The sequence below is a fragment of the Lepidochelys olivacea genome (assembly GCF_965140295.1).
Source record: "Lepidochelys olivacea isolate rLepOli2 genome assembly, chromosome: 10".
NCBI classification, from domain to species: Eukaryota; Metazoa; Chordata; order Testudines; family Cheloniidae; genus Lepidochelys; species Lepidochelys olivacea.
In genome coordinates, this window is record NC_140420.1 from 76,222,835 (window position 1) to 76,242,830 (window position 19,996).

General features: G+C 41.1%; 1 protein-coding gene across 1 annotated transcript in view; it reads right to left on the minus strand.

Annotated features, from left to right (window-relative positions):
- Positions 1-19,996, minus strand: part of IGF1R (insulin like growth factor 1 receptor) — a 281,321-nt gene continuing 261,325 nt past the window's right edge. Inside the window, exons 18-21 of the mRNA XM_084642472.1 lie at positions 17,606-17,765; positions 16,078-16,207; positions 10,289-10,423; positions 1-2,484 (exon numbers count right to left, since the gene is read on the minus strand). Of these exons, the coding sequence (XP_084498598.1) occupies positions 2,118-2,484; positions 10,289-10,423; positions 16,078-16,207; positions 17,606-17,765 (792 nt within the window). The 3' untranslated portion in view covers positions 1-2,117. The remainder of the gene's footprint in view (positions 2,485-10,288; positions 10,424-16,077; positions 16,208-17,605; positions 17,766-19,996) is intronic.

The following is a 19,996-nucleotide window of genomic DNA, read 5'->3' on the forward strand; positions in this document are numbered from 1 at the left end:
TGGGGGGTGGTCGGCGGATGGGATCTTGAACAAGGTGCAGCCCAGAAATGTGGCCTTTCAACATCTTCTAATGAGAAGACCTAGTAGCTGAGGTCTGCTAGATCAGAACGTTGAATGGCCATCTACATAAAAACGCCTGGCACGGACAGCTCAACTGATGTAGACTAAACACAGCTGTTGTTCATGGGATGGAAGGGTTAAAATATTCATTTTAAAAAATAGAGACCCAAAAGCCTGGTGTCCGCTGTTGTACCCAACAATTAAAAAAATATATATATATGCGTGTGTCACAACCAAAGTAAGAGGCAAAGGAAGGAGTGGGGTCTGACTCTTGTACAACGATGAATATGAACACTGAACAAGAATGTACTCAATAGGTAACCTTTTTTTTTCTGACCTGAGTTTGTATCGTGCCTTGCACTGTAACAGACTCGCGTGCTGCATGGGCAGAGGTTAGCGGAGGGAGGGAGGGTGTGGTTAAAACCACCACTACCAAAGCACCCCTGGAGTGCTACTGGTTAATTACCCCTTCTCCCCCAGTCCCTTCAACAGCTCTGTATCCCACACAGCCAAGATGTTGTAAAACAACTAATGGGGAAAAAAAAAAAAAAAAGGAGGAAATGTATTTATAAAAAGCCATTAAACAGTTCATGGCAAATCATGTTACAGGGATCAATTACTAGGAAGAAGGAAGTAAAAGTTACACACTATAGTACAAAGCATAAGAAATTTGTTGGAGTGGGGGGAAGGGAAGGAGGGCAGACCTGAAGGTTTTCATAGATTAAATCCACAAAGATAAAGAACAAAAAAAATAGCAGCTTTTTTCTGTACAGACATATAGATGAGTATCTGAACCGTAAAAAAGTTATAAAAGTGACACAAAAGACAATGTGTATGCAAATGATCCATGGTCTAACATAGAACTGCAAGACCCTTCGAGAAGTCTTAACCCTTCGAGAAGTCTAATAACAGAGAGAAAAGGTCAACAAAGCGTCGTATACTTGAATCCGTTACCGCTTTTTTGTCTTCTCCAATTTTTGTTTCGACATGTGTTTTCCTGCTAGTCTGAGAAGGAGGGCAGGCTGCAATGATGGAGATCCCTTCCGGTTCATTTCAGGCTGGTTTGCTGTTTTTGGCGTGCGGTCGACTTTTTGCACGAAGTATATATAGAGTGTACGAGACAGAGAGAGACAGAGTGTGTGTATGTGTGTGTGATATTTGGCTCACCACTGCCAGTTTTGTCCAGAATTCTTGGTGGGGGAGGGTGGATGGGGGGAAGGCTGTTTCTAAACCCTGCCCCCCTTTCCTCTCCATCATGAGAAAACAAATCACGTTTTGTCCAGTTGAAAAAAAGATCTAGACAATCTGATTTTTTTAAAATACCAGTGTATGATTGAATGGAGTGTATTGGTCAGTATCTCTTTTAAATGGAGCAGTTGATTACTGTGCTCCTTCCAAGCCTACAAAAACAAACACCCCCCCCACCCCATGAAACAAAACCACCACCACCCCAAAAAAGTTCAGTTTTTTGGCAAAATTTGGCAGCGTTGAAAATGGTAACAACCTTGGACGAATGATGGCCCTTTTTTAATTCTTTTATGTGTTCCTAAAAAGGTTAGAGTAACATTAAAAATCCAGTCTTTTTTTCTTTTCTTCTTTCTGTCTTTATAAAGACCTACAGTGTTAAGCAGGTGCTTGCAAAGGCTAACGGGGAGCCACCTGGCCTGCAATTTCTTTGATCTGATAGAAGTGCTGTATGGTTGAACTTGCACGCAGATATGTTTCCCATTATGAAGCAGAAAGAAAGAGAGAGAGAGAGAGAGAGAGAGAAGAGACACATCAGATCTCAAGTTTTCTGTTGCTATTAAGTGTTAACATTAGAGTTTTAAAAGGATGACTGTGCGCCCCACTGAACGGAGTCCTTTACTGAAATAAACATCTGCTTGCATATTGAACAAAGAAAAACTAACGTGTTTACTGAAAAGAGGATTCTCCCATGTGCAGCTATGGCAGTTCTGAAGATCCACTGAGGTACAGTAGGCTTTTGAATATATTTTCTTTTCTTTCTTTCTTCCCCCAATGTGTGTGTGTGTTTGTGAGATTCTGGGTTTTAAGGATCAGCAGGCCGAAGACTGGGGCAAAGGTAAGGCCCGTTCATTCTTGCGTCCCCCGTTCATGTGTGCGTACGGCTGTCTCTCCTCAAAGCTGGCCCGCAGCACCACCACGCCTGGGCCGTTCTCAGCTTTATGTCCTGAGTGCTTGTCAGTGGGTTGGAGGGTGGAGGAGGGATCTAAAGGAATGCTCTCCATGTTTTCAGTCTCCAGATCGAGTTCCTCGGTGTCTGGAGGCTTGTTCTCTTCACTGTAGAAGAAGGAGACCTCTTTGAATCCTGGATCCAGCTCATCCTTAATGCTGCTGATTATTTCCAGGAAGGAGGGCCTCATCTTGGGGTTGTACTGCCAGCACATCCGCATCAACTCAAACCTGGAATGAAAAAAGGAAAAAAAAACCACCATAAAAACAAAAAAATCCTAGCAAAATAATACGCATATGCAATTTGATATATTTACATAAGTCCTTTTTGAACCCTGAAATACACTCCATTCTGACTTTTCACACTGCAGCCACATCCTGCCATTGCACAGGTCCCATTGCTTAATTGCACTGAACAAAAGTATTCATAATATGAAATACAACACTAAGAGTACAAGTCTCCTAAAACCAGAAATACCCTCAGTGGAGTTACAACCTGGCTCCCCCCGCCCCAGTTTCGAATGGGCAAGTTTGAATATGCTATAGGATACGGGAGCGATTCAGGCAGATTATCTGCACCAAAGTTATGAAGAAGATAGTTTATTAAATTGTAAAGGCCAGAAAGGACCACTGTAATTGTCTAGTCTGCCCTCCTGAACACCACAGGCCACTGACATGTCAGCCAGTAATTCCTGCATAGAGTCCAATAAATGATGATTGGATTAGAGCATATATTTAGAGAAACATTCAATCTTGATTAAAGGAAGAATGAGGAAGAAATCACCTAAAATGGACAGAGAAGCTAAACAGACTGACGTCTTTTTGCAGGACGTCTTTACGTCTTTCACTGCACAGTGTTTTCCCAAATATGCACTCCTTTTTGCAGTGCTTATCTGAATCGTCTCCAATTTTTCAATACTTTTTGTACGTTATGGACACCAGTAGCACTCTCATCAATACCATATATCATCTCTCCACCTCTACTCAACTTTCCCCTGTTTCATTCAAAGACGGTTGGTCCTCTTTGCCACAATGTCACACAGAGATCACATTCAGACAATTAACTACTTCGACTAGTTGGTACTTTTCAGAGTCAACGCTTTCACACATATAATCCCCTGTCTCATAAGTCTGGCCTTCAATAAAAAAAAAAAGAAAAAAGAAAAAGAAAAACCATACCATGTCAAACTCCTGGAAAGTAAAAAGGTGACACCATGTTTTCTGAGAGAGAGAACCATCACCTTGAATGCCTTGTAAATTTGAATGTTGCAACCCAGTTTGCTTTAAACTCTCAATTGATTTTTACTTTTAGCCAGTGATGCAGTAATATTTTACAGCTCATCTGTGACAGCATCCCACACTGGCAAAACAAAACCACAAGATGCAACACACGTATAATGAAAATAGCACTTTTTTATGACATTGCAAGACTGGATATTCCTCTCAGATCAGTCTGCACTTTGAATGCAACACAACTCAGTATTTCGCCCTCATAGATCACCCATCTCCTTGCAACACTCAAACATGCACTCATGCAAAATTAAGGTCCACCCTAATGGATTACAGAATTTATAGATAGCCCCCAATGGTTTTGGGGAGACTACTCATACTAATACCAACATAGATTTCAACTATGCTCATTAAACAGCCTAAGCCTCTTAAAACAAGACTATCCTCAGAGATCTGACTTATTTAAATAAAACTTTAGACTTGTTACATGGATTTCCCAGATCATATAGTCAGCATTCTATTCCCCAAATTATGTTGTCTATAGGCTTTGATCAATATGTAAAACATCCCCAAGTTAATGAAGAATTAAAGAGAAATAAATCAGATGTCCAAGAAGGCATTTAACCCTCTGCAAGCTTGGTTCACACCTACTCCTGACAAAAGCAAGTAAAATCAAATTGAAATGCCTGTAAAAGTGTTCCCTGTTATATAGGTTCAATATCAGAGTTATCTGGGCGGAGGAGAATCCACTTTTGAAATACATTACCAAAGTAACTATTTCCGAGGAAATACATTTTGATTTTTAAAGAGACAAACACTGTCGAGTTAAAAAAGCCTCACCACTGACTCTGGCTCCTTCATGCCAGAGCAGTGTAAACAGGCTCTTAAACCCCCACATCTGGGCAGGGACTACTTCCCAGCATGGACACTATGGAAGACAGTCAGAGGGTTCGTCCCGAGGATCCCCTCACAAGCAGCATGCTGGAGGTGGGAGGGTATATTGAGATGTGACCACAGCAAACAGTACTGTGGAGATTCCAGACAGTGCTGCGGCCCACAGGACAGCCCAGGGAGGCTCCATAATTTAGAAGGGCCCCAACGTTTGTCTAAATTATGCTAGGATGTTCTCCGGTCTCCAGAGCAGCCCAGGATTGGGACAATACAAAGGTGACTTAAAGCCACCGTAATCCTCAATACCCCAGTAACTCTAATTAACCCCAATGGAAGAATTTACAGCATCCAGCTTACTTTTCACAATTTACTGTTTATTTTTTGCAGTATATTTTGCATGCAAGGAAAACAGACTAGCTAGTTTCACTTTCTAGTTCTCATGCACTCACTCATGTCTTCACCCAGGATTTTCTGCACTATTACCCTCAAAGTAATGGGTACATACTTCCAAAAAGAAACAAAATCAACATTCAGTAAATCTGCTTCTTGTCAGCAAGGAAGAGAGACAGAATTATTGTTATTTTTACTTGTGGGAGGCACTGATACTATGGAGAAAAGAAACAGATAAGCGAGATAGCATGCTGCCAAGTTTGGGGGGAATGTTTAAATCCAAACAAAAATGATCTTCACTGAAATGTTTCTTTCAGCTACAAACACATTTCTGTTGGGTACAATTTGATATTATCAAGAACAAAAATCAACTACCTGATTATAGCCGTTTAACATGCAAAGACTAAAAGTAATCTAGCAAAACAATCTGTAGCACGAAAAATCAAACTGCTAGCCGCTGCATCATAACATACATGTATATGTATAAAAACTTTTTTTTTATTTTTAAAACCTTTATATTTAGATTGAAGTCAACTTATAAAAATGTGTGTCTTCCCCTCCCTACAAAGGAAGAGAAAGTCTGTGACACACACACTATCTATATCTAGACACACAGACACACACACACACAAATATATAAAATCCATTTCTGATACTTCATTGCTGTTTTCTCTCCAGCTGACTGCTATGTTCCTGAATAGAAGCATCAGCTGGGGCCAAGAACACTGGATATTCACTGGCTCAGAGCCCTGCGGCCTAGGGGCAATGCTAAGGAGATGCCACAAGCAGTGAAGTAATCCATGTGACATCAGCACAAACAAGAACATGTGATGTTTCTTTTAAGCCATTCCAGAATCAAAAACCTTAAGAGTACTTCCCATAAAAGGAAGGTTTTTTTTTTCTTTTCTTCTTTTTTACTCTGTGGGATTGGAGGCCTTGTTTACACCATCTCAACAAGAAAACTTTCCAGTAGACAATTGGAAGAATTTATGGACTGATAAAACTCTCTTTTTATTTTAAAATACCTGAGGGATGGCAAGCCAGACCTGGGAAATTACAGCAATCACCAAGCAGCAGAATATTGAGTGTCCTTGAAATGAATTTTCTACTGTCTACTTACACAGAAATGCAGCAAAAGTCATTGTACTTTCTGCACTGGGGCATTAAATAGATAAATTGCTAGAAAAGCAGTATTCCTTTTTAATGTTTTGAGCGACTACGAGAGACCATAATTAACTCAATATATATTTGTAATATGCATCAGAGTCGATTCCTTACAACTGGGTCTGATGACAGCTAGGAACTTAGAAGGAAGAGTAAGGGCGGTTACCATCCTGCTGCCCACTACATCCTCTAAAAAGCAGGAATGACCTCTGTATTTGTCTTAAGTGGTGCAAGCGGTAGCTCCTGGCTTTAAAATGAGCCATAACCACAGACAAAGCAAAAATCAGAACTGTTTAAACTGGCTGGTAATCTAAGCTACAGATGAGGGAAGCCAGTGTTCAAAGCATTCTTGCTTCAAACACAGAATTCTCCCTCCTGCCTCAACTAAACTAACTTTTAAAATCCCAGTGGGAACACACTAGGAGCTTCAACAGTAACAAAATTCCTTGATGTACAGTTGCCGTGTGACGCGCAGCGCACTGCTATTACAACTGCAGTATATAAGATGCTACTTACGTGGCAAAAGGAGGAAAAGCAGCAACACATCTCCTAGGTTATTACTAATGTCCACCTCCCATGTCCTATTGTATGGTCAAATGTGTGACATTATGGAAAATATACCTTCACCCTCATACCCAAACAAATACAACCACCTAAAAATGTCATTTCTTTGGCACTTAGCTCCTTTTCAAATACTTTCCACTTCTCTGAACGCTAATGCAACTGCCTAATGCCACCCAACAAGGTCTGTCTTTGAATGAGCACAAGGGAAAACCCCACTGCAAAATAAAATTTGTCACATTCTTCAAGTGTCCTTCCTTTCTGATCCATCTAGAAATTAATGACTCTCTACTGATAGAAGGTAGCAAAGCATAGAAACATACAAGCATAACATCCACACAAGATGGAACCTCAGAACCTTTGACACTGCAGTGTGTGTGGCGGGGGGTGGGGGGGTCTAAGAGAAATAGCCCTGAGCATTGCTCACATGTACTGTTGTGTTTCCGTAATCTGGATAGTTAATGTAGTAGATTATTAACCAGCGAGGGTCGTGGTGATTTTTCCTGTGTAGCATTTTACCCTCTCCATCCTTTTGGGGGAGCTTTTGTACTACACTGTGCTCCAATTTACCCCAAAGGGTAAACATGTAGGTTGCCTCCTCAGACATCAACCACCCACCATTTTATTTTAGCTGCTTTCAAAACAGACACATTTGGAGAAGGAGGCCCCACGGCTACAAAGGTGTGTCTTGTGGTACATTTATACTGCCTCATTCCTAGCTCCTCTTCCGGGCTTGCCATCTACACTATGCTGAGCGGAAGAAGTGTACTGACTTTCCTGCAGCAAACTGACTTAGCTTCCTGGACACCTTGAATTGAATATTAAAATACCTTCGATCGACAGGCAGACAGAATTACGGTTGATGCATCTCTGTGGTGGCTGCACTCTAACAATTCCCAGTGGGGCTGACGTGCCAGGGAACACAATGCTTTGCAAGAAAAACCTTCCAGTCTTAAGGGTCAAAACCAGAGAGAAAAACATCATCACACCTATCCCCCTCCACCAAAAAAAAGGAACTTCCCACATTTGATATAGGTCTTCATAGAATGTTTGCCAACAATTGCCTTGCATAAACGGAGGATGTGCAATGAGACTAGCACCGAATTCCTGGGCCAATGTACTTTCCAAGGATTTTCTTCTTCCTGACATACCCATTGATGACCAGAAACAGGCTATACAGCAGTGGTTCTCAAACTTTTGTATTGGTGACCCCTTTCACACAGTAAGCCTCTGAGTGCACCTCCCCTTATAAATGAAAACACTTTTTTATATTTAACACTATTATAAATACTGTAGGCGAAGCAGGGTTTGGGGGTGGAGGCTGACAGCTCGCAACCCCCCACCTAATAACCTCACAACCCCGAGGGTCATGACCCCCAGTTTGAGAACCCCTGATATACAGGGAGGAATAAAGGTGGGGGAAGAGAGATCTCTGCATACTGACCACTCCTCTGTGTGTACCCATAGTGATATAAAAGGAAGAGCTCACTAATTGGAGTGGTTGTGGTCAGGCTTGTTGAGAGAAATTTGGGGCTCCAGTACATCATATTCACTGGGACCCTACCCTCTCCCATTTCGCTTTATTTACACAGATGTTAAGACATATTGGGAGGCCCTCCGACCACAGGGCTGATTTACCATTGTCCTCTCTTTCCTCCCCACTCATCAGCCCTGGCTGTGATCCCCAGACGTTGTTTGGTGATACTGTTTTACAACACCTCACGTTGATGGGCTGCAGCGTAGGCAAGAGGGGGAACAAGAAGAACTGGCTCAGCAAGGAGTTAGCAACTCTGAATAGGCTCACTGACAGCCAAGCAAATGTCTGCGTGTAGAGCTGAGTTAGGGCACATCTCTGGTGCTTTCACGTGGATTTGACCACAATGGGGAGTCTGTTGAACGTGAAAACAGGGCAGGCTGCGAGGGAGGGGCAAGTCACTGAAGTTTCAAGAGTTAAAAGCACTTTTAATTTTCTGCCTTTTAGAAGATGCAGAGGCACTTTATGCACAATCCAATCTATGAAGCATCACTCACCCATCCGTCTCTGCCAGGGGACAGAAGGGGAGAACTGGCAGGATAGATTCTATTTTCCCTCTCCCCCTGGAGGAGAGGAGGTATCAGCTGGAGGGATGGGGGGAGAGATTTTCCCACCACAGTATATTTAAGCCTGCCTCATTGTGCTGGGGGGATAGAATAGATAACCTATTATGGTCCCTTCCAACCCTATGGTTCTATAATTTCTATCCATATGCCAGGTTAATGAGGAATTTCTAAAGCTAAATCCCTTGCCAAGTTCATTCCCATTGTACAACTTGCTTTCCTAGGGCTGCCTGAAACAAGATCACCTTACCTAGGTCCCTCCACATGCCCAGCCCCTGCTGTATAATTCCCATAATGTCAAGCATAATTTCAAAGCCATCTGACTGCCAGAAATTCTCCACAGAATCATGGAAGGGAAAGAATGTGAGATGGGGGCGTCATATGGCAGTCAGACCTCCTCCTTCCACTGCCCACGGCCCATCCTCTTCCAACAACAAAACACTGACTGTCATCTGAAACCAAAGCAAGTCCTCCAGCCAGAGGCTCTTTTCCTAAGAATCCCAAGCAGCTGATGCCCTTAAGTGATTGCATCCCTTCCGTGGGCCTCCAACAAATTTCAATAACTGCAAGACGCAGCATTTCCTGCCAGAAAGCTAGTTTGGGAAGTATATCAAAGTAGTAAAAGACTGAACAACTGAAACTACTGTACACAAAACCCAGCAGAAGCATTTTAACAATGTAGAGCGAAAGGCTGAAGCCTGTTGTAGCTGTAGACAGTCTGGAGCAATGAGACTTGATTAAACACTGATAATAGGACTGGATAAAGCTATTTGGACATTTCTTTCTCTTTATGACTACAGGAAAGGAAATTGTGAAGGGAGGAGAAAATGTTGAGCTCAATGCAATGAGTGCTATCAACTGTGGTAATAGGTCCAGAGCTGCTCTGGGAAGAAGCATTATTGCATTATTTTATCTGCATGCTGAATTAGGAAGCTTGGATTCCAGAGGGTTAATTCACAATTTATTTCAGCCGCCCCAAACTCCTGCTTTTCTCTTTTTATATCCAACCACATTATTTTAAATCAAATAGAAAAGTTTAAGAAAGATGACTCGGATAATCTCCCCAAACAGAAACATTTATTTTACACAATTTATATTTCCTGGGATATAGAGAACAAGCGTTTTAGCAGCTTATTTGAGAACTTAAGTTTAGCTAATGTGGGATTCTTACTAATAGCAAAGATACTTTAAGGCACATGTTCAGTTTACAGAGACAGTTCAAATAGAAACTAGCACTGCTAGAGCATTTTAACAATCCTTCATTCTGCCTTTATAGTTGCTTATTTGGATTTAGATGGGAGAAGAGAGAGGAGAAAGGAGGTTACATAGAAGGGACATGTTAAATATACTTGGCTCAAAACAGATGTAGCATGGCAGCACCAATGAACAGTGGAGGTCAGAACGAGGCTGATGCTCTAAGAGAGACTGTTGATGCTTCCAACAGTTATACCACATCAGTGAATTAAAAACAGTCCCGTCAGCTCACAAGAGCATGAACGTAGTCTCTCAACTGCCACCAGATTCAAGCCCATAATTATTTTATCTAACACTCTCATTAGAACATTATCTATATGTCAGTGTTCCACTATAGCAATAATTGGATTTACCTTCGTAACTCAGCATCACAGTTTAAAGAGGACATCAGAGGAGTGCACCGCAATCAAGCTCAAAGTGAAAAATAAAGATGACAGGAGATACTTACAGCATATCAGGACAGTTGTCTGGTTTCTCCAGTAAGCCTCCCTCCATCACGAAGCGAAGAACTTGCTCGTTGGACATGCCTTGGTATGGTTGCTCTGCTAATGTTGCAATTTCCCAAAGGACAACACCAAAGGACCTAGAAAACAATTACAAGTTAAAAAGCATTAAGCAAACAAGCAAGATTTTGGTTTAGACTATGGCAGGGTGTTTTCTTCAAAAACCCTCACCAACTTGACTGCTCAGGATACTGGTAACACGATAAGAAAACTTTCATTGCTAAGCCACCATTATAATTCTGAGTTGGTGGTGACCAAGAGCTGTTGACATCGGTTAGCTACGTGGCAGCCCAATGTTAATGAGTTTGGGGGGCTCCATCTAGGCTCTGTGTCAACAAAAACCAGCACTGTTCTTGACTCTGACTGGCAGCCTAGCTGCTTTGTCCATTCTTCTCTCTGCAGGTGCACCTTCCAAATTCAGGTATGAGGGGCATTTGTGGGAGTGGGTGGAGCGGAGAGAGTAGTGAAGAGAGCTGCTCACGTCCCGTTTCTGTGTTTAGAGGATGTCTCTGTCCAGGGCTGTCCAGCAGACAGCCCTTCACTAAACTCATTATAAAACAACCCTTAAAAATCATGTAACTCTTTAAGCCTAAGAATTACACTTGAATATAAAACTGCTGCGGTGACAGATGAGGCTGAGCCTGAAAGGCCCCTGAAATGATGAGTGTAACCCTGACAGGTTTTTAAAAAAAAAAAAAAAAAAAAGGAAAACTACTCATGTGACATTAATTCTCTCACATATTCAGGTACTTTTAGCAAATGGGGATAGAAAGGGAGCTCAGGAAGACAAGCATGCACGAGCATAGCCCTCATCTGAGGGCAGCTGCTTTTTTCCCCTCATTTTGTCTGAGTTTTTCCCAGTTCAGCCATGACATGGCTACCTATTAAAATGTAAGCCTGCAAATGCCATATGGTTTGTTCTCCATATAAATACCTGCTTGTGGCACAGGAATACTTTTCGGTGAATACTGGTTTCTCGATTTGTCACTCTGCTTTAGGTTCTCCCACATGCCAACTTACAGACGCAATGCAAACATCAAGACATATCTGAGACATGACAGCATCTAATGCAACTCGCTTGCTTTTAATCATATAGGATGCAAAAATTTACATCTTTCCAGGCCTCTTGCACCAAGAGCCAACGCTGTGCTACTAAGATCGGTTTCGAACATTTAAACCCTCTTGGGAAGCTCAACTGTCATTTTGCAAGACACAGGGTACCTATGTACATATCTGCAAAAGAACAGTAGGAGAAAGGTGCTGATCTAGTAGCCTGAGCTGTTCATTAGGTAATAGAGAAAAGTATAATTATGATTTAAAAGCACTTGTGAAAAATGTCCTGTTTCTTTTCCATGACAAGCTTACATAGAACTAAGCAGCTCCTTCATGTAATTAAAGATAAAACTTAACATTTAAAATGGCCTGATGCACCTACAGAAATTTTCTTAAAACGTCTGTTTCGTAAACTAACATTAGATCAAGATGTACAATAATATCAACAATCTCTACAGGAATTAAGAGTCATCTCATTTACACACTGTTGAGCAGCAAAGAAGAACAATTCTATGCTTTCAAAATCAGATCCTTGTTTTCACCACTACTGCACCCAGCCCAACTTACTGGGCTGTGTGCTAGCAGTTAGGTTTGTGTTGTGAAAACAAGAGTTCAATATTATGAGGCAGTTATGGTAGAGTGCTTTTACATCTCAGATTATCCACTATATCTAAAATGGGTTCCTGTTTAAAACAGAAATGACAAAAGGGTTTTGCAACTATGCAGTTACACATGGAACAAAATAAAATAAAAATCTCTGCTCCGCTTTTTGGTGCCCGACTGCTATTCTGATAGCCACAGGAAAGGGGCTACTGAGTTTATTTCCTGAGTGCTACTTACACACTAGAGATTACATTGCAAGGAACAAATCTGCATTGCTTCTTTAAAATAGTTTAGCAGATCTAACAGAAATTGTAAATGGCAAAGATCTATCATACAGAAAGACTTTGTGGCTCTGGTTCCCAAAAGATACTGCATTAATTTTAAGATCTTAGCCCCCTCCTTGCCGCCCAACAAAAAGTCTTCCCTAGTTACCTCATTCCTCAGTCTTTAAGAACAATAAAAAAGTGAATTACCAAACTAAACCCTCGCCCTTCAAACCCTCCAGACACACTTTTACAGTTTGCCATTTCACCTGACAGCTTATAAATCCTGTTGTCTGGACATTTACAGTTTTCTCATTTTGACATTTGGCTTCTAAAAATGGCATCCAAGAGTGTGGAACCTGATGTCACAATCGTCTCAGTATTTCTATTTTGTGAAGCAAGGAAAATACCCACAAAAAATAGCCAAACACTATTGTTTGCATGAAGCAACTTCAAAGCCTGAACACTGAAAAGGAGAGTCAGGTGATTTTCCTGATATCAGGAGGTCTTTAATGTATAGCATCTGGTCTGCTCTATATGCTATTTAAAACAGACTGGAATGGCGGTTTTACTCACAAGCAGATCAAATAACAAGACAGAGTATTTCATGACAGTGATAAGTTGGGCTTCAGTGCTTTTGAGATGTTCAAAAGTTTAAATCTTTTGAATTTAAGGATTTTGGGTATGTGTGGTTGAATGTGAGGGTATGAAATATACTCTGATTATTGATACACATGTACACAGACACACACTATAGTCCCCATATTTAAGCTTTCCTTCATACCTTGACAATTACACCTGCAAAGGAGGATTTAGAAAAATGTTTTAGTTGTTTCTAGCATTAGACATTAAATAATCCTAAAGGAAATATTTTAGAAGGGTAATAAGTATTCACAGAATCATAAGTCAGGAAGGGACCTCAAGAGGTCATCTATTCCAGTCCCTTGCAATCATGGCAGGACTAAGTATTTATCTATACATCCCTGATGGTGTTTGTCTAACCTGCTCTTAAAAAATCTTCAATGATGGAAATTCCACAACCTCCGTAGGTGATTTATTCTGGTCCTTAACCACCCTGACAGTTAGGAAGTTTTTCCTAATGTCCTACCTAAACCGTCCTTGCTGCAGTTTAAGCCCATTGCTTCTTGTCCTGTCTTCAAAGGTTAAGGAGAACAATTTTTCCCCCTCCTCCTTGTAACAACCTTTTATATACTTGAAAACTGTTATGTCCCCTCTCAGTCTTCTCTTCCCCAGACTAAACAAACCAATTTTTTTCAGCATGCCCTCATAGGTCATGTTTTCTAGACCTTTAATAATTTTTGTTGCTCTTCTCTGGACTTTCTCCAGTTCGTCCAGATCTTTCCTTTGGTGCCCAAAGGTGACGAACTATTCCCCAAAGGTCATTTTTTTCTCTGGGTGAGTGTTATAATTTTTACACTGAATAGGGAGTTACAGAAAAGTATATGTAGTCAGATCCCAAAAATTCTTTCCAAGGAAACAAAGATCTATTTCTCAATGCTTCTGGAATTGGAAGCTATGCATTCTGAAATATGCTCATTCACATAAACATCATGCCTGAATATTTCTAAGCTCTAAAGTTCCTCTTGTAAGAGCCGAAGTATAGTAGCATACAACTGACAATTTCTATTTTTACAAGCAGAGGTCTGTTATGCCAAAGAAATAATCTTTTTTAAGGTTGGTCTTTTCCAGCCTTGTCTTTGGTGATTTGCTTTCCCCCTCCGCCCCTTCTTTTGCAGCCGCTGCTAAGATACCTATGCTTTGGGATTACATGGTTGTTCCACTGTTGAAGTGAAGTAGTGTTTGTTTAACCTTGCTTTGGATTGAGTAACGGATTATATAGCTCTATATAGAGTATTCTCCCTCTGCTCCTCACAACACTGCCGTGGTAAAGAATCACACACTTGTTTCATGCCACTGATGTTTAAATGGCAGAAGTGGCTGCATTTTAAGCACTCAAAACTTTCTGAAGTGGTATTTCTAAGGACATGGATACGTGGCAGAGTTAGATAACACATACAAGAGCACACCTCGGCCAAAGTTTACACGTACTGGATCACTAATTTACTTCTGATGATTAAATTCATGCCTTGTCTAGAATTTTTGTCTGTCATTTGGGTTTTGTTCAAGCACTATGCAGTTTAAGTGGTAGTTTTAAAGAGAAGAGGTAAGCAAGTGGAATGAGCTGGATCATTTACCAAGGTGTAAGACCTGACGAACCACAGTCAGTCCTTGATGTAAGTGACAGCTGAGGACCACTGGCAGATTACAAATTATTGGTTGGCAATAAGAATGGGTCAAAATCATGTTGCTCTGCTCTTCAATCTAGACCATCTCAATTCCAGATGATTCAGTGTATTTAGGTTTTTTGGATGATATATTAAACTGAAGTTCTGTCTTCTCTGTGAGGACTTCACTGGTCCCAAAATACTCTTATTACCAAAAGAAAAAAAAAAAAAAAAAAAAAGGGGGGGGGGGGAGAAGAGATTGCTAGCAATGCACTCCTTTGTCATGTTAGCTGGTTGTCACCCAGAGGAGGCTGTTTTCAGTGGTGCTATTTATGTACCTAAGTTGTAATGAAAGGTGCTATAGGAATCCAACTATTGCTGCATGTACAATAACACCATGTGGCTAAAATGGGAAATTTAACTTCTACAGTGATTGCTTTTCCCTAGAGTAGTTAGAGGGTTTGGCTGGATTCAGTCTGTGTCATTTCTAAGCAACACACATTTTCATAGGTTGAAGGGTTAGTAGCTTTACAAAGAAGTTCTGAACTATGCCAAAAAAACCCTCTTGCTTTCCTTTGTCATAACTTCAATTACAAAACTTTCACTCAAAGTTGATGCTGTGTAGAACTACGATCCACTGACTGCAAAACATCCAAGCTGTTTAAAAATCATATAGTTTACTACTTAAATAATTTTTCTACTGACTTCCAGACATTTGGAGGCAATTAGCTGCCAATTCTGCAACACACCAGCAGTAAAACCTCTTGCTAGGAAGGCAGAACAACCAAGACAGACTTAGAAATGTAGGTTTGCCAGTACATATTAATCTCTTGCCAATCCCTCCATTTACTTTCAGAAGCTGGGCACCTATCCTCAAACCTTTGAGAAGGAAAAAAAAAGTAGTTCCCAGAGTATTTTTTTCTACAAGGCATATTTTGATATTTCCTGTACAGCTCTATTATTAACTTCATGGCATGGCTATTATGCAATAATTTTTTCTTTAAAGGATCTTGTAGTATTGGAGTGAAACAGTGTGCAAAGAATAAGTCAGTGCATTCTAGCTTCTGTACTTCCTAGGTAAGAAAACTGTCTTACGTACACAGAAGAATTTGATAAGAATCAGGCCAAAGAAACTGAGTGTACATTTGACACCTTTTGATGCTTTTCTCAGAGGAGGAGGACTGGAAATGACAAGTTGCTTTTCTGGGTAAGTGTAGTCAACAAGCCATAGATTTTTGCTATGATGGTTGATTCCCTAACCCTGAAGGAAGCACGTATCCTCTCCAAACTCTGACTATACCTTCAGTCTCAGGCAGACACCTTCAGCTCCCGAGGATTTTAATGGGAGCCACGCATGCATCTGAGAATAGAATATGGCATAAAGGGTTTCGGATGGACAATTTGCAGTGGGGACGGCGTAAAGCAGAGTGGCTCATGGTCAGTAAAATTTGGGGGAGGGGGGAGCAGGGCCTTTGAAGACTTAGTAAACCATAGGTGTTGGTTTTATCCATAAAAAACAGGCCAAAAGAAGAGCAGATAAACTGTTTTTAAAAGGCCCTGTTTTGTTACCAGACGTCTGAATGTGTTGTGAAGACTCCATCCTTCAGTGACTCTGGGGACATCCAACGCACGGGAAGCAAGCCTTTCCCTCCTTTCCGATAGTAATCTGTCTCGTAGATATCTCTGGTCATGCCAAAATCTGGAACGTAGGGAATAAAACGCATGTGTCTACAGGCCAGGATAATTAACATGTCCCAAAGAACCTGCCCAACCGACAATCACTGCTTCAGCACAAAGTATTTGTGAATTGTCAGCATAATGGTTTACTTCATCAGAGATATACTTCATATATATGTACCTGGTCTCCCAGGGTTTCGTCTCACTCTCACTGAAATCAAAAGGAATCTTCCCACTGACTTCTCTGGGAAGAGAACTGGGTCACGAGTAGGTTTGAATGATTGCATTTATGGGCGTTCTAGAACTGGTCTAGCAGCAGTACTGTTGGATCAGCGTTGGCATTGCCTAGTTCAATGAAGACAAGAACAGTTCCTGCCTACTCTAGGGAGGGCTCTGGCCAGTGCCTTCAGGTTATCACGTTCAGCACAAATTCACACCCAAGATAAAATAAGCAAAATTATGTTTTCAATATATCTACACAATGACACACACTAGGCTCTTTGTACACTGAACTTGGATTCTTTTCCTCTAAAAATCTCAGAAGAAACATGCACTTTTTACCATAGCACTTTGCGCTGGTACCTTTTATCTCATGATTGCAAATGGTTTTTATTTTTAGAGATAAGCCCACCCGCTCCCAAAGCTAATTCAATTTCCTTTCATAGCTTCTATTTCAGATCTCATGGAAGACTATGCTGTTTCTTCCCAAAAAGCTTAAATAGGTAAGCGTTGAACTCGGACCAAATCCCTGACAGTGAAAACTCAGATGGACTTAACTATAAGCACATTTAAGTGTTTGCACAACTCGGGCCTAACACTGTCCATCTGCCTTGTGCTTAACTCTGCCAAACTAAATTCCAGAAAATATTTTGTTTTTATTTTGTTATTAATCACCACATCCAAAATGTTGGGCTCTGGATAAGCAGGTTTAACCCAATAATTTTTATTTGGTTTGTGGGTTAATCCAAACTCAAGTGATTTGATGGTAATTGAGCTATTATCGTTAACCCTTGCTGTTGAAATTGCAAGGCGAAGGTGCAAGTCACTTCACCAACAAGCTCAAAACACGTGGGCTTTATCAGAGTGAAGTGCAGACAGGGGAGGGGAGAATTTCTCAACACTGGGCCATCCTCTTGGCTGTTACAGCAGTGTCGGGCTGGGAAGAGTGGCTGCTGCTCCTTCTTGCTCTTTGCACAGTCTGTCACAATGGGCACAAACGAGGTTGTTTCAATTCAGTGCTGAGCGCTCCCTGGCCTGGAACTGTAGTGAGTCCTCAGATGGAACATATTCATCCCCCAGAATCAAATACTTGACTTAGTAACAATTTAAGGAAATTAAGGTGCCTTTTTCAATGCTGACTGTAGGATTATACTCCCGTTTCATCTGAGTTTAAGGAAGAAAAAAGGAAAGAAAAAAGCACCTCCAATTTTTACAGTGAAGTCTTCAGCCACCATGCAATTCCTTGCAGCGAGATCCCTGTGCACAAATTTGTTAGCATTGAGGTACGCCATGCCGTCAGCAATCTCTCCTGCCATCTGAATCATCTTCTTTAGAGTTGGAGGAGACTGGCCTGGGTTATTCTGAGCAAGAATAAGTAGGTAGAAGTGTGAGGCAGAAATTGTTTCCACTTCAAAAACTGCAACATGCATTTCTTAATCAGATCATCAGAAGTCAGTCTGAAATGACACCAGGACCAGTCTGAACAAAAACTTATGATTATGAAGACCATACCATCTGCTTAGTGGGAAACTCATGTCTTCTTTCTCCACCCACATAAAGCTTGGTTACAATTAGCTCCTGTATAGTAACACATTCTATTTTGGGGAATACAAACAAGTTTTGCTTTAAACTGGTCATTTTTGCTATTAAAGTTCTCCTAAAGGTTTTAAGAAATAACCTTCTCACATTACTTCAGAATTGGATATTGAGTGTGCTACTATCAGCATGAACAAAACAGAAAATGTTACAAGATACTGTTAAATTATTTCTCCTGACATCGAGTGACGTGATCCCTCTTGAATTACTTATATACTCCTGCAAAAGGGGGGGGAAAAAGCCCTTTAGATAATTTTTGTAAAATAGATTTACTCATGATCATCAATTAAAGGTATATGCAGCTTTTACTACCACGGCTATTAGCTGTACTATGCTGGAGGGCAACATCTGAAATGGTGGCACATACCTCAGCACATCATACTGTGGCTTAACATCTGCCAGTGCAAATTTGACTAAGACTTATTCCTCCGGCTACAGGATAAGCAGTGTTGGATAGTGGGTTGAGCAGGAAAGTAGAAGGCAGAACTCCTGAGCAGATCAAATCACTAAACTTTCACTCTGTGTGTGTGTTTGGGGTAGAGGGAGAAGGAGTTAATGATACTTATCTATAGTTGATGGTGTTTCAGGTTTATGATAATTGTTCAGCACTTTCAAAATATGTGTTAAATGTTTATTATTTTGAGTCTCTCCACTCCTTCTCTGGGAACCCTTCTAAGTTCCCCAATTCCTAAATGGGACGGATCTCAAAGCAAAGGACCCACAGGGATGGATCTAAGGAAACCTGGAAAAATTCATCCATCTGAAGGTATGCAATTATTATACTTTACTGACAGCAAGGACCAATGTAAGCTGGGACCCTTTGTAGAAGGGCCAGGACTGTGTGGTGAAATCAGTGGCTCAAGCACCTATGACAGTCAGTCAGGAAGGAGCCAATCCACTGCATGTATCCAGAACAAAGAGTTAAGTATGAGAAGCACTGTAAGATACAGTAACTCCTTGCTTATCATCATCCTGGTTAACGTTGTTTCGTTGCTGATCTATTAGAAAACATACTCATTTAAAGTTGCACAATGTTTGCTTATAATGTTGTTTGGCCACGGGGGCTAGGAACCAGGGTCGGCCGACAGCCCCCCATCAGCTCCCCTCCACCGCCTCCCGCCCACCAGAAGCCCTGTGAATCAGCAACCGCGCCTCCTGCTCACAGCAAGCACTTTTCGGGTGGGGGTGGGGGGGAAGAGAGAGACACAATAAGTCAGCATGCAGAAGAGAAAAACAGACTAAACAGTATTCCTTTCGGTAATTCTCTTGTTTATGTCATCACTGCTCCCTGTCTCCAAAGTCTTTTGAATTTCATTACCTTTGCTCTTGATAAGCTCCTCACTATGACCCAGGACCTGCACCTTTACAAAACAGCCTTGGCCTCAGTGCTGAGAAACTAGCCCAATCCTTATGTAATCCATATTCCCGTTAAATGATGGGGTACAGAAAAGTGATTTTCAGCAACCTGCCTTTTGTTTCATAAAATGCCCTCCATTTTACACCTAAGTTTCATTCACATGAACCAGGTGTTCGCTCTCTGTTGCTGTAAATTATTTACGTCACAGAAAAGTGCTGAGCCCATTTTATACATGGCCAACATTAATTTGAGCAGGAAGTGGCCTATAACATTATTTCCTAACCTTTCGGGCCCTGTAATGTACGTGAGTGATTTTATCTATTAGACTGACAGGGCTGAATATTAAACATCCTGTGCATGACTAAATATTTGTGTTTATTGCAAAGTGCTCATGCATAATTTATGTCAAAACCAAAGGGGCACCATGTAGGGCTTCATCCAAGAGCAATTACCCCCTTCTCATGCATTTTTTTCAATGATTGTCCTGTTTTGCAGCTTTTTCAAGAGTCAGATTAGGCAAAAAAAGATGCAATTCAAACCTGAAAAACAGGCATTCAGTGATAGAGGTGGGACATAAGCATGCTATGGTACACATTATTCTACCGTCCCTGTGAAAAATGCTCTTTTGGCATAAGGAGC